The sequence below is a fragment of the Momordica charantia genome (genome assembly GCF_013281855.1).
Source record: "Momordica charantia cultivar OHB3-1 chromosome 3 unlocalized genomic scaffold, Mcharantia_2.0 BLBB01000003.1, whole genome shotgun sequence".
NCBI classification, from domain to species: Eukaryota; Viridiplantae; Streptophyta; class Magnoliopsida; order Cucurbitales; family Cucurbitaceae; genus Momordica; species Momordica charantia.
The window spans coordinates 18,776,291-18,792,021 of NW_028275161.1; the positions used below are offsets into that span (position 1 = coordinate 18,776,291).

General features: G+C 32.7%; 2 protein-coding genes across 2 annotated transcripts; both read left to right on the forward strand.

Annotated features, from left to right (window-relative positions):
- The first annotated feature begins 3,265 nt into the window (after positions 1-3,265).
- Positions 3,266-10,342, forward strand: TRANS11 (translocase 11). Its single transcript, XM_022284404.2, has 8 exons — positions 3,266-3,942; positions 4,340-4,414; positions 4,810-5,033; positions 5,914-6,364; positions 6,450-6,514; positions 7,570-7,763; positions 8,642-8,850; positions 9,897-10,342. Exons 1-8 carry the CDS (start codon positions 3,781-3,783, stop codon positions 10,077-10,079), a joined length of 1,563 nt encoding a protein of 520 aa, XP_022140096.1. The 5' UTR covers positions 3,266-3,780; the 3' UTR covers positions 10,080-10,342.
- A 1,472-nt stretch (positions 10,343-11,814) lies between these two features.
- LOC111010956 (small ribosomal subunit protein uS11y) lies at positions 11,815-13,745 on the forward strand. Its single transcript, XM_022284551.2, has 6 exons — positions 11,815-11,957; positions 12,522-12,644; positions 12,718-12,763; positions 12,909-12,994; positions 13,175-13,304; positions 13,449-13,745. The coding sequence occupies exons 1-6, from the start codon at positions 11,955-11,957 to the stop codon at positions 13,514-13,516; spliced, it is 456 nt and encodes a 151-aa protein (XP_022140243.1). The 5' UTR covers positions 11,815-11,954; the 3' UTR covers positions 13,517-13,745.
- The last annotated feature ends 1,986 nt before the right edge of the window (positions 13,746-15,731 follow it).

A 15,731-nucleotide genomic window follows, 5' to 3' on the forward strand; every position in this document is an offset into this window, starting at 1 on the left:
CCGAGAAATGGAAGAATGAATAAGAGAGAGAAAGAGATAGTTGAGAGGAGGAGGAAAGAGCAGAGAAAACAAGAGATAAGATAACAAGGGTAATTTGTAATTTCATGCAAAAGTGACATAAGCAAATTGTTAGAAAACATAAAATTAATTTGGAGTTGGTGATACATTTCATAGTTGGCCTTTAGAAAAGGCTATTCAGTCTAATTGTCTATTTTTTGTCCTGTAACAATATGTTGAATAAAAAAGTAATAGGGAAATTAGTTGCACATTTTTTTCCCTGTATGGAATGGAAGACAAAACTTTCAATTTTAAAAATCATAGATACTGTCGTTTCTTTGTTAGATTCTACTGTAGGTATGGATATTATTATTCGAGATTTCAGATGGCAGGTTATAGCTTCAAAGACGAAATACCTTAAGGTTGTGACTTCGGTGGATGAGGCTGAAGCGTTGGCTGTTGCGGAAGGAGTCGTTTTGGCTTCGGAGGTTGGAATTCGTCCGCTGCATTTGGAAACTGATTCATATAGAATTTTTCAGTTTTAAACAAAGATTTAGAGGATATTTAGGAAACTGGGGGGATGATTTCACTTGTGAAATGACATTTACCTGTGGTGGGTTAGCTGTGCGTCTCGTTTACTAAGAAGGAAGGCAACGTTGCGGCACATCTACTTGTACGAAGAACTCTTCTTCATCACGAAGATAGAGTTTGGTTGGAGGGTTGGCCGTCAGAGCTACTTTCTGTCCTAACTCTCGAATGTTTGTACTGTATTTCCTAATTTGCTTTGTTTTTCTTTTTTTGTTGTATTAAAAAAAAATTAAAAATACTTGAATTCGACAATCAAATTATGTCCCGCTAACAATTATAGCCAAGTGTCGAACCCCTGTACTGTACATATATACTAGCAACATGTTATCTTAATTAAGATGGTTGGTGTGATATTAAGACATGTTATTATGTTTAACTTTTAAGTAAATGCGTCAACCTGAATTTAGCTCAACGGTAATTGGTATTATCTCTCATCAAGAGGTTGTGAGTTTAAATTTTCACTCCCTACCATTGTATTTAAAAAAAATTTTAAGTAAAGGTGTTTCGGACATGTACAAACTACATACATAATTGTATCTAGTAGGTTAAACTTAAAAAATACATGATTATGGGTAGATTGATAATTTTTATACGGATCCCATCGTAAAAGAGTCACTATTTTAACGAATTTGTAGTAATTAGGTGCCTAAAAAAGTCGTTATCCTTAAATTTAAACGATGTTTGATTGAGAGTGAATAATAATTCAATGCGTAATTGATGTATGAGTCATACAAATTAGGTAAAATAGAATTATACAAATTCAACAACCATTATCGACAATTCAAAAAATCGTAAAAATTCGCTATAACCATATTTCTAATTTACCTTTGAAAAAAATAGTTGACTTTGATTCAACCAATATCACATTCAATAATCCCCCCTTTGCACATCAATATGACAAGATATCGTATTATGGATGTTTATCAGTTACGAACATTTATATGTGTTGATTTTAGACTCACAAGTTAGCTTCGAATGCGCGCCTTCGCTAATGAAGGCTTTTGGTGTCTGTTCTTCACACTTTCTCATATGGATCATTCATGATTCTAGAAGGGACATTTGTAATTGGCTCAAGATTTTAGCATTTGCTTCAGGCTTAATAAAGTTGCTTTCCTTTAAAAAAATATGTAATATAATATAATATTTATTCCTATATATAATAATAATAATAATAATAATAATAATAATAATAATATTTAAAATACAAGGCTAGCATTCAAACTCTTGACATAATTGTATCATAACTATTTGAACTCTAACCAATTTAACTCATTAAAACAAATGCATTAAAGTATAATAATTAAAATTAGGATTTAATCATATACTGACTAAATATATTTTTTAATTAATAATGTTTTAATATTTTTACATTTAGCCCCTCACATTTAATTTTAATACTTTTTTTAATTATACAATTTATGGTTTTTTGTATAGTATGCAAATGTTAGATCAATAATCAAATTTACATGATATGAAAACAAGTGAGTTGATAGAAAATCAGAGGAGTAATTAAGTCTAGATGTACTAAAAAAGAAAAAAAATATTAAGTCTAAATAAGAGGTTTATAATCCATTATCAAAATTTATCATTATTTTTTAAATATTATAAAATTTCCTCAAATTTTTAATTGACCTACCAATCATCATACCAACGTTGGCAACATATAATATCATTAGTCTAACATTACCGATAAAAATAGTACAGTTGAATGATATCAAAACAAAAAGATTAAATTAAAATTTTTAAAATAATACGGACAACTTTTGTTTTAAAGATTATATATATATATAGTTGTTAATATTTGAATGTTTTTTTTTTAATTTGGTCCCTATTTAAAAGTTTCAATTTAGAGTTTCGATTATACATTTCATGTCGGTACATTTTAAAATTAATTGATGAGAACGCTTTGACATATCTTATCAAATTGATAGAAATTTAGAGGAATTAGACCATCTAAAATAATAAATATCAAAATTTTTGCTAAAATCTAAAAAAAATCGAACGTGGAATTACGAAATTTTTTTTCTTACATGGCTTAATTTATTATATATATGTATGCAACCTCATTAAATATCATGGCAGGTTAATGCTTAAATTTGACATAATACAATAATCAAATCCGAACAATTTTTATCGAATAAAGAGCTTCGACTTAACTTGCAAAAATAAAGAGGTTACACATTAGTGCGATGCTACCGCACATAATCTGATATCAAATTTGAGTTTGTACGAAGCATAACAATAATTATGATTTTTGTAGCATAAAGAGAATTCATATTCCTTGATTTATCTTTAGATTTTGAGACACTGAAGGTTGGATTCGTCAACGAATTGACCCATTGATCTTAACCCTTGTAGCTTATGCGCACGACTCAAAGAACTTCATTTTACCCACAACGACATGTAAATTTATCATCAACCAATTTTAACCGAATAAAGGTTAAACAATAAGAACCAAATAGAAAAACCACATGCTATTTTTTTATTACTTAACAAAAAACATACTAAAACATATATTTATAATCTTTAAAAAATTCGAATATTATGTAGTAAAATATATGGTAAAATATATTTTTGGTTCACGAATTTGAAGATAGATTTTTATTTGATCCCTGACCTTTAGAAAATGATTATAAAAGTCCATCGGATTAACATTCCGTTAATCTCACAAACGCAATGCTGATGTGGCATTTCTCTCCCTCTCTCTTCCCTCTTCATCCTTCACCTGGTTCTCACTTCCTCTCCACCTGATTTTCTGGATACTAACGAAATCTACCTTCAGGAATCAAAAATATATTTTATCTAAAATATATATTTAGCCTAAAAATAAAACATATAATCCAATTTTGGTGCTGCTCAACCGAGGTCACATCGGACGCAACGGCGCCCATTTCTCATCCTAAGTCCTCTTCATTTCGCGGCATCTCAAAATCGGCCGCCTCTGAAACTTCGGCTAATCAATTTTGTGCATGTTGGGTTCATGTTCCACCCATTGTCCCACGCGCAAGGAGGCGCGTGGCAGTTACCAGCGTTGTTAAATTCCCGCGACCGAACCATGGCTGCACAGGAGCTGCGAAATGCTTTGAATTCGAATATCTCCTTCAATCTTCATTTTTTAACGTCCTTGTTCTCTTCTCCCACCTTCCCGATTCGCAGATCTGATGCTTCGGATCGTCGACTTCCTCGTTTGTAACGATGCTGTCTCGTTCCCAGACTTCGAATCTTCGTCTCCGCGACCACCACCGTCGTTCATGGCATTTCCGATGGCCGCCGCAGTTCGCCATAGCCGCACATGCAAGGAACTTCACCAATTCTTCGACGACGTGCTTCTGTGCCGATTCGTATTACGGCGTCAATGTTAGTTCTTCATTTTATCATTTCCAGCTTGCTGTTATCTGTTTTGTGGTGATCAATCCTTGTTTGATTTCGAGAGAATTTATTTTTGCGGTGAATTGTACGGGCTTAGGAAGTTATCAGATACACAAGGATGTAATTAGTAAGGCAAAACAGAGAGACACTTCCGAAGCCCGATTGAGAATATAAGAAAAGCAATATTTCAATCGGAATGATCATCAGTAGCATTAGTTGTTATTTTTAACCTTGCTGCGGGCGTATATTGTTTTGTAATGTTCAGTGTTGTTTGTTATGAAAAACTTCATTTCATACAAAAACGATGTTGCTATTTTAACATAGGTTGGTTTGAGCAAAAATTTGATTGGATGCTTGGATTCTTAAATTTGCTTCTTATGTGCAGATAAGAGCGTCGAAGGTTCATACGACTCGATACCATAGACCACGTAGTTTTACTGAAGTTAAAGCCTTCGATCAGGTCTATATACATCCGTTATTGTGTTTGATTAAATTTTATTAGGAGGATTGAGTGTTGCACATGCTGATATGAAGTTCTGAGGTCAACATGACAGCGATATTTGATAACTTAATGGACGTCATCCGTGTTTAAAGCCATGCTAATCATATACTGGATAACTATGGTTAAAGTGATGTTTCAAAAAGTAATGTTTCATGGGCTGTTATTCGGAAAATAAATATTTTGAAAGTGTTACCTAAACAGTGTCAGACTAGTTTCACTCCTGCATTGAGGGTTAGGCTAGGCTTCATAGCGTTGGAATGACATTGCTGGAAATTAGAGAAGGAAAGTGGTTCGTTTTTGTTAGTGCAAAAGATTTAACATCATTATACTAATATGCATTTAACTTTCTTTAGGATTCGTTTGATTTTGACATCCCCTCGCTTGACAACTTCAGTGACCATGAGGGGGCTACTGGATATGCGCTTCCATCCAGTGATGGTGAAGATAGCGATCCAGAGATCATACTAAATCCAGTTTCAGATGTTGATTTGCCAACTGTTTCAGTGCAACACAATGATGCTCTGACGGTGACTGCTCACCGTATGGCAATGCTTAGTAGAGGACGTCAGAAACACAGGTGATGGATCTATGAGTTATTTACTTTGATAGAAATGAGTTGAGAGGTTTACTTTGTCCTCATGTACTTGTTTACACTTTATAATTATTAATCAATGAAAAAACAGCAAAACACCTGCTGATAAGTGATAACAAGTTCATTTGTAAAATTTTCCTTTCCATTATACTCCATTTCATTTACTCAACTTGTTTTCATGTTCTACACTGTATGAGCAATAAATTAATTTGCTATTCATATCATCTTTAACCTTAGGTGTTCTACAAAGTCATTGAGAATTTTCATTAAAATCTCATCCTGTCTTATCCATCTGATATTATTGTTGTTCCTTTGGTATCGTAATCGCAATGTACTTGTAATTGCTAGTTAAGACTAGTTGACATAGGACGGTAAGATCATTTTGTGCTTTTTACATCGGCTGTTAGTTGCAGACTCATAGTTCCTTGGAATGCTAGAAATTGGTTGTTGGAAAGACGTATGAAGTTTTCATGCAAATCTTTGTCTATAATTGGGTTGCAGAGAATGAGACCATCCACCAATATTTGCAATATGTTGCGGAAGTTCTAGATTGTAGAAGGTCAAAGTTTTGATCTTGATTATTTTTCTTGGGGTTGCAGTACTTAATATGAAGTTAAAAAAGGATGCCTTGGGGGAAAGAAAGAAAAGGATAAGTGCCCAAACCTATATTTATCTTATTTGTTAATAAGTTCAACATTTTAGCTAGCATTTATTCTATCCTGCGTGTTCATTCCCATATTTCAGTTTATTTGCGTGATTTATGTTTTCTATCTAAATGGTTATAAACTGTGAATAGCTCATCTCATGAGTGATCAGCATGCTCTTTTTTCTGGTCTGACATTGGTCTTATTGTGGTTGTATTCAGGATCAGGCATGGGCTTTTTACAAATACAGGACTGATAGTTTTCTTGATGATCCTTCTTATCTATGTGGATTGGTGTGCATGGCGAATCGTTCGACTTCCTTTAGGACCATTTCACTTGACTGGCCCTTTTTTGACATCGGCCTTTTTAGCCTCATGTGCAGGCTATATTTGTGTTCCACTACTGTATCAGCTTAAGGTTTACCAAATTACGAGGCAAGAAAGACCTGTTAGACACGCGTTAAAGAGAAAGACACCTACTATGGGTGGATTGTTTTTTGTGCCAATTGGCATAGCTGTTGCTAAACGCTTTACTGATTTTTCTTCTGCTGAAGTTTCGGGAGCATCAGTGGCAACTATAGCATTTTTAGGTATTGGACTAGTAGATGATATCTTAAGCCTAATCAAGAGTCACAATTGTGGTTTGTCTGCATGGATCAAAATTTTGCTGCAGGTGAGACTTATTAACCCCACCTCCCTATACAAACTAGGTGCATTTTTCATGGCCTGAATAAGTTTTCTTCCGTTGGTATTTACAGGTAGCTGTTGGAATGTGGTTTTCTTTTTGGCTCCAAGACGCAAGTTTATCATCTCCTTACAGCATGTATACTTTCTTGTACTAATCTGACCACCATTTTCTGATGGTAACTCACATATCTATACTCGCACTGATAAACCTTTAAAAGAAAATAACTAAGCGTATCATGAATGTTACTGAGCTTGGAAAATGACCTTAAAGTTTGCATTTTATGAGGAACCAATGCAGAGCAGAGACATATACACGCACCGATGCAAATAGTCATAACCAAATAGTGCATATGTTACGTGAATGTAGCATATAGGATATCCTAAACTGGGATGCCTTTCAACCTGAAGAGTCTTCCGGCAATGTCAAGTACCTAATAAATGGTCCTGGAACTATAGATTAGAAAAAACTGTAAAACTTTTTGGTTTTGTAATTAATTAACCTGATTAATTGCGAGTTATTTAATATTAGTACCAGTGAAATTTTCTACAGATGTTGCTTGCTATATGAACAACCGTTATGCTTCTACAAACCTCAGTGTTCTATTTAAAGCATTGGGGAACTTAGTTTGTATCTTATAAGCAGGTTTTTGCCTTCGTTGGACAATTGTATATAACTTTTAGTTGTAAGTTCTGAAAATTTTGGCTGGATGCTGGAGAAAAGAAATTATGTCATGTCATTGTTATTTTTAGTAAGAATTAGACTGTCTACAGCATTTGGAAATACCCCGCCTCTTGATTTCAAGGCATGTCTTTTTGTTAACCTGTACTCAATTTATTCTCTTGTTTCCTTGCTTGTTCTCGCCCTGCATTTGATCGAATAAGGTTTCCTAATTTTTGCAGTATTTTTGCTTTCCAAATCTCGTTAATTAATTAGATAAGGATTTTGAATGCTTGAAAGCTAGATGTCTGGCTTATTAGCCATAAATTTTGTATAGTGTGATGGCATGCATCCAAATTACTGTTTTAATTTTTCTGTTCATTAAATATTACTTATAATGGAATGTAAGCTTTTTTTGCTGGTTATTTTGACAACGCATGTCATGTTTGTTGATTTTGGCCTTTTCCGTGCTACCATTACCAAAGATAAAATTTTTCACTTTTAGTGAACCGAACCTTTGACTTGAAATGCAGGAAAATGTTGATTCCTATGCCTGCACCTATTGGCCTTGTATTCCTTGGAAAATGCTATATGTGGTTGACTTCGTTTTGTTTTGTCTCCATGGGAAATGGAATAAACCTGACCGATGGTCTTGATGGATTAGCTGGCGGAACTGCTGCCTTGGCTTTCATCGGTATGGCTATTGCAGTGCTTCCAATATCTTCTGGTTAGTACAACACCCTTGAGCTTTTTTCTTCTTTTGTCTTTTATTTATTGTTTAAAGAAACTATGTAATAAAAACTGAAGAACTATAGTTTTATTGAAACGTAAAAGATAAGGAAGTACAATAACAACCCGAGTATTCAAGATATTTGGAACCTCTCAACACCTGAGGATCCTAAAGCCTAAACCAACTAATCCACGACCACCTTCATCCCCCTCCCACCTTGGTTTATAACCAACTTCTTGGTTAATAACTAATATGCCCTTGCTATCTAATATTATTCCTAACAATTACGCCTAATTGCATTCCTAGCACTATCTTTACAAGCTGAGATCTTTTCAACATTTTTTATGTATGTATTTGGGACATATGGTGCTGTTATAAAATAATGAAAATTTATTGAAATGTTTTTTCCCTGCAAAGTTTCACGTGGTGCCAAATCTTTCTTGCATCTCATTTAACCACAATTATATGCTAGGAGTTCGCATAATGTGGTATGCTTTTTAACATGTGAAAATGTTAATATGTAGTGTGTGTAAATCTTCCTTGGGTCTCATTTGATTGCAATAGTACAGTAGGAGTCAGGATAAAGTGCAGAAATCTTCGCTTTTGTTTGAAAGGGTTAATTATGGTGCGTGAGAGAGAGAGAGGGAGGGAGATTAGGTGTAAGCTAAAAAATTCTGCAACTGGTAATATTCTTCAACTGGACTCTGTTACGTTATAAAATTCTGCAATCTGGTAAATACTATCCAACATAATTTTTGAGGCAAGAAACTGGATCTAAGTTTACAAATTGGTCCTAGAAATCAATCATTCTGCATTATGAGAGTTTCTTAGTTTATGATACTGAAATACTGATTTGTATTGCAATTTCAATTCAGACCTTTCTATATTTGGAGCATCAATGTCTGGAGCGTGTGTTGGTTTTCTTTTGCACAACAGATTTAAGGCCTCTGTATTCATGGGTGATACTGGATCCTTTGCACTTGGTGGAGCATTAGCTGCAATGGCTGCTTGTAGTGGAATGTTTTTCCCACTATTCATTTCTTCTCTAGTCTTCGTATTAGAAACATCGTCAGTTATCATGCAGGTATGATTTTTATTCTTACTGGCTGTTCCATTTTCTTCTCTCTATGCTTCTCTGAAATGAGAAATAAGCCAACTTTTTTCTTGAATAAGAAACAAAAGTTTTCGTTGATTATGATTTATATTTCATATATGAATAGTACACAAAAGGGTAAACAAGAAATACACGCCCGTAAGCTATCATGGTTTAGTCCAGTGGTTAATAAAGGTCAATGTAAATTGTAAAAGGCTTAGAGGGAATGAGTTCAAACCATCATGGCCATCTATCTAGGATTTAATATCTTACGAGTTACGTTGGTAACCAATTGTAGTAGGGTCAAACAGTTGTCTCGTGAGATTAGTCGAAGTGCGTGTAAGTTGGCTCATGTCCATAACCCAAGGAGAATTAATCACGAAAGGGGTAACTTTGTCTTTGATTCATTTTGATCTTTGTACTCTTAAACGTTTATTTTGGTCTCTATATTTTAATCTTTGGGCCATTTTAGTCCCTATACTTTTGAAACATTTGTTTTGATCCTTGTATCTTTAAGAAATGACCATTTTGGTCCCTTCATTTTTATTTTTCATCTCTTTTGACAAAAATTCTAGCATGACACTTCACTCACAATTTTTTTTTCCTGAAATATAGTAATAAATTTGTATTGTGTATAAAATTTGTGTTAATATTTTGCAAAGGTCAGGGGTCAAATTGGTCACTTTTTAATAGTATAATGACCAAAATGAACATTTTTGAAAGTACAAGGATTAAAATGAACCAACATTGAAAGTACATGGACTAAAATGGACATTTAGAAAGTACATGAACCAAAATGAACTTAAGCTGAAAGTAGAGGGATTAAAATAATATTTAAACCTATTGGTCCAAGCTCTTGCTAGTGGCAGACCTTGGAATTTTCTCTGTGAGGGACCAATGGTATGCTATAACTTTTCATACGTAGTCTTTCGATTCTAAAAATCGGAGAAAAGATTTTTAAAATGTATTGGCTGGACATAGTCTCATGTTCTTGTAAACTTGTTGCATTTGACATCTAACAGTACTTAAAATTTTAGGTAGTATACTTCAAGATGACAAAAAAGTTGCAGGGAATTGGGCGTCGCATTTTCCAAATGGTGCCATTTCATCACCACCTGGAGTTATGTGGCATCAAAGAGCCCTTCATTGTTGCCGGGGCGTATACTGTATCCTCCATATTGGCACTGATTGCAGGCTATGTTGGCCTTATTTCAGCATAGCTTTCCAATTTCTTGCCCATAATTCCCAATTTTGTACATTCTGCAACCTGTTTTCTTTCCTTTATTTTTTATTTTCGTTATTGGGGTTGCGTGGGTTTGTAACTTTGAGGGAAAATGTCAGGATAGTTTTGGAATTGGATATACTTTCAGAAAATAGGATTAGTTTTGTCCGTGTCTAATAAAATAATATGCTGAAATTGCTTGATTTATAGAAGATCCGAATGATGTACACTACACTTTTTTAATGATGTTTTTTTTTTCTATTCATCTGTATTATTTGTTGAATAGATTTATTTTTATTTTTTTTTACCATAATTTTGATTTTGATTTTGATTTTGATTTTGATTTCTTTTTGTTTTTTGTTTTTTTTTTTTTGTAATAGATGCATATGTATCCCTTCCCAGGACAACTTGGTTGGTAAGGAATTGAGGTCTCTTAGCCTCCTTACCTTAGAGAGATCTTAAGTTCAAACCTTTCGATGAGCTTAATACCAAAAACTGTTGATTTTTTTCAGATCCGAAACTTGAGGCTAGTGTGGGTGCCTCGAAGTATAGGGGAGCAAAAATTCCGACTCTCCGTTATGAAAAAAATATGCATATGTATCTCTTGATTTAATTTCTCTGTTATTAAATTAAAAGAGTATGTCGAAATAATTTAAGAACAATTTAGATTTAAGAAATAATTTAATGATTTTTTTTTATAAAGGCATGTTCTTTTTTCTTTATTTTTTTTAAGCATATTTTGAATATATGATTTTGTAGATCATGTTATTTATATATATATATATATATATATATATATATATATATTAGAACAACAATTGAGGTGAGAATTTGAACTCATGACCTCTTAATGTCTCTAATGTTGGCTTTTGTAGATCATGTTTGGTGGGTAAATAGAAGGATAATTTTTCATACTACTATCATGTATTATTTGACATATTAAGAATGGTGTGAGTTCATTAAACAAAATAATATATCACTTTATTTTTAATTATAAAATTAGATATATCAACTAATAATCTATCAAATTATAAATACTTCTATTTTGAAAAAAAAAATCTATAAATACTTTTGCAGCAATGTGTACATATATATATATATATATTTGGTTTAGGTGTGAGAGTAGAGATTCAAACCTTCAAGAAATAACTAGTTATTTCACCGGTTGAGTTATAATTGTAATATCTTTGAAATTTTTTTTTTTAATAATTTACTTCCATTCAACTTTTAGTAATATCTCTGTGAATGTGATCAACATGCAAAACTCTCTTGGAACAACTAAAATGGTAGATGACAAACATTGATGGAACACCCATGACTAATGTTGTTCTTTTTTTTTTTTTTTTTTGACAAATTTAGCGAACTCTACTAATATTATATTTTACTATAATCACGTAATAATCTCATCTAATTAAATACTTTACTATTATATCTATCTTCAAGACAACTTTATTTTAATAATTAACTAATACTAGTTAAGGTATATTATATATTTGATCAACAGATAAGGTTCACATTCACGTTCCCTCATTGAACTAAAATAAAAATGAATAAAAAAAAACTATATTTTACTAATTATTATTCCAAAAAATCATATTATCCAAAAATTCCTACTATACCGTGTATGGGTCACTTATGGCACAAATGGCAGAGTATTTCAGTAAATCAACTTGAAGCCAAAGGCCCAAGCCCAACAGGAAAAACCCTAATTCAACTTACAGGTAAAGGCCCAAGCCCAACATGAAAAACCCTATTTTCCCATTCCCTATATATTTTGGCCGACAGCCGCGAACCCTTCTCCTCGCACGAAGGATTTCTGCAGGCGACGTAGAGCTCCACAAAGCGGCTACTTCGTTTTCGTCTTTTGGAAAACATGGTGAGTAGATCTATCCGAGGACTTTATGTTATTCCATTTGTAATCTGGTTCCACCATAACAATAATGGGTGGTTTAGTGGAGATTTGTGGCGAAGTTCTTTGAAGCTTTATTTTGTCGTGATATCTTTCCGTCTCGGCTTCTAAATTCGTTGAAAATAGGAGTATGAAATCCCGAGCTTGATTGGGCATATGATTATATCTTTATTGTCATCAAGGCCTAGGTTTAAGATCTGTATCTTAGTCGATGGACCACTATGAATGTATTGGCTTTACCCCATTTGCTTTAGGGTTTGCCTGGAGACTGTCCTTTAACTTGTGGATTTGAAGGATTGTGTCACTTAGTGGCGGTTAGGTTGTAAAGGAATTCACGCCTGTAACTGTGTGGCTGCAGTCTCTTGTTTTTAATCCATGCCTCTCTTTGTTCATATGGGAAATCAGAGAATACCTATCTGTGTTAAATTGACTTCATTTTGTTTCTTTATGACTTACTATAGTAAGTTTCTGCATTAGCTTATCTTTAAAATACATGAATCTTTACTTTTGTTTTTGTTCTGGATTTCATAGTCTGGAAGGAGAAAGACCAGGGAGCCCAAGGAAGAAACTGTGACTCTTGGACCTTCTGTGAGGGAAGGCGAGCATGTTTTCGGCGTGGCTCACATTTTTGCCTCATTTAATGATACATTTATCGTAAGTTGAAAGATGCATATTATTTGATTGCTCATTCGTTGACAGAATGATAAATTTGTTGTTTCAACTACAGCATGTGACTGATCTTTCTGGGAGGGAAACCCTTGTCCGCATCACAGGTGAAACCATCAAGTAGTTTACTGTATTTTTTTCAATACTGTTAAAATGGAGTGTCAGTAGTGAACTATAAACTGGGTGTGTAAGGGTATTATTTTGTTACTATTATTACCTGGAAGTGTAATTTTGTATTTTGATCAACTTTAGGTGGTATGAAGGTGAAAGCTGACAGGGATGAGTCGTCCCCATATGCAGCTATGCTTGCAGCACAGGATGTTTCTCAGAGATGCAAGGTTTCATCCTCTGTTAATGCTTAGTACTGTTTATTAACAACTCCCTTTCTCAATCTTAGTCATTATATTCGTACTAGTTCCAAAATTTCTTTTTCCAGCTTGTGAAATCCCATTTTCTTGAACTATTTGTTTCGTCAATGAATATATTACATCATTGAGGCCATGTTTTTTACCAATCAGGAGCTTGGTATTACTGCCCTCCACATTAAACTGCGTGCCACTGGAGGAAACAAGACCAAAACGCCTGGTCCAGGTGCCCAGTCTGCACTACGTGCCCTTGCCCGTTCTGGAATGAGGATTGGTCGTATAGGTGAAGCCCTTTTCTCCATGCCAATGATTGATTCAGAACATAATACACACATTCAACTTTGCACTTAAACTCTCATTACTGTATTCTGTTGAAAATATCTACAAGCTAATTCCTTTCCACGTGCTGTTTGATATGTTTTTTCAGAGGATGTGACTCCAATTCCGACAGACAGCACCCGCAGAAAGGGTGGTAGGAGAGGAAGAAGGCTGTAGGCTTGCTCCCGGATTCCTTCTGTTATGGCTGTGTTAGTGGTTTTTCCATGGTTATAATGCTCTCCTTAATCTTGCTACCTTAGTATTTCAGAACTCCAAACTTGTCTTTGATTATTGCTTTGTCAGGGATGTTTTCTCTTCGATTTTGTTTTATGTAGAACCGAGATTTATTAAAGAGGAATTTTTGGCTTTAATTTAACAAATCAATACGATGCCACCTTTGGTTTTATTATTGAAGGAAATAGTTGTTGGTGTTGCAGGGGTGCAATAGAATATATGGGTACTTTCGGATCTATTAATTTAATTATTGGCTATAAATTTCAATTCGAAACAGTTTGGATGTGTCTGCCAAGGCGAGGTATGGTTCAACGAGATTATTTTTCACAATTTTATTCTTAAATTTCATGCACAGGCATATTATTTGTAGCAATTTTAATTTCAGGCTTTACATTTTTTCGGATGCAGATTATAATTAGTCACACATTAATATGTACTAAATGTCATTAGAACTTCACTTGTGTTTTATTGAATTTCTGTTTGTAGAAGAGTAAAAGAATGTAGACTGTTTGTTTCTAACTTTTACCTAGTTGCTAGTTGGTTAAATATGGACGTTATTGGCCTAAAATTTTCAATTCAAGGTCTACATTACATGATTTTAGATCTATTTGAACCCTTTTATTTTGTTTGGAATTTGGAATGAATGTGATTATGTTATACTAAAAATTGTGTGGAAGCTTCTAGAAATTTATGGCTCAACATCATTGTCCCCGACCACTAATGTAAATTGCAATTTTCTCGTTTTCAAATACTTCGTTTTAATATTTCAACTCTCTTTATTCCAAATAGATGGTAAATAGTTGTTCTAGAAAAAGCTAAATGGTATACTAATTTTTGAAATGTAAGATGCTAGACTTAATGTTAAGTCACAAACAAATGAAAAAAAATCATCTTCTGTAAATTTTAATTTTCAGTTCAATTACAATATAAAGGTGGCAGAATGCAGAAGAGATGGGTCTCCGGTTAAACATACTAGTCTTTTGTTTTGAAATCACTTACTAGTCTCAATTCAAAATTTGTAATTAATAAAAAATAATAGCAGTCATAGTTTTTCTTAGGGGGTGGATTTTACGCGTTTTAATGGGCCAGCTTTAGTCTCCAATTTCCCTGGACAACATTGAATAAGGTTGAGATGTTGTGACTTTGTGAAAAAAATTTATTCATATTCCTTGTTTTTGTAAACAAACAAGCTATTTTTATTGGCAAAACGTGTCATTTCTAATTGTTTATTTGTTTTTGGGATTTTATGTCCTTTGGACAAAGTCGATGAAAAAGTGGATGGGTACTAAAACAAAGGTTTTTTTGAGCTTTTAAGATGTCTGGGTATTCTAGAATGTCCACATGGGAAGGATAATGCAATTAAGTATATTTATATATTACATGTACCTATAAAATAAACTTCAATTAAATTATATAATATATCTATTTACTTTTAATATTTTGAACGAATTATGAATAATATATATTATTTTAAATCCATAATTTGAAAGCAATATCTTTTTTAATTATCGACTAACATTTGATATTTTTCTTCTTAAAATAATATAATTTGATAATATAATTAATATCTTTTTTAATTATCTACTTACATTTGATATTTTTTTTCTTAAAATAATATAATTTGATAATATAATTAATATCTTTTTTAATTATCTACTTACATTTGATATTTTTTTTCTTAAAATAATATAATTTGATAATATAATAAATGAATTTGATCTCAAATAACATTAATTATATGAAAATGAAATTTATATGCATTCCTATTAAAAGAGTCTTTATTAATATGAATTCTACCTAATAACATACAAAAATTAATATATATATCCAATTAATATAAACAACCAAAATATTAAATTAATTTTAAAAAAATCTACTATATAAATAAAAATTATATTAAATTAATGTACAAATTACACTATTTGTAATGACATTTTTGGAACATTATATAAATTTACAAAATTCTCATAAATAAATACAACAAAACAAATGTAGCTATTCAAATAATGACGGACATCTAAAATTTCGGACACCTAAAATTCTAGACTATCTAAAGACGTCGAAAAACAAACAACCCTCAGTGGTCGTAGTTTTTTTTATTAATATAGTGTTTTTTATCAATCAAAAAATCAGAATGGAATTATTTAAAAGATTAAAT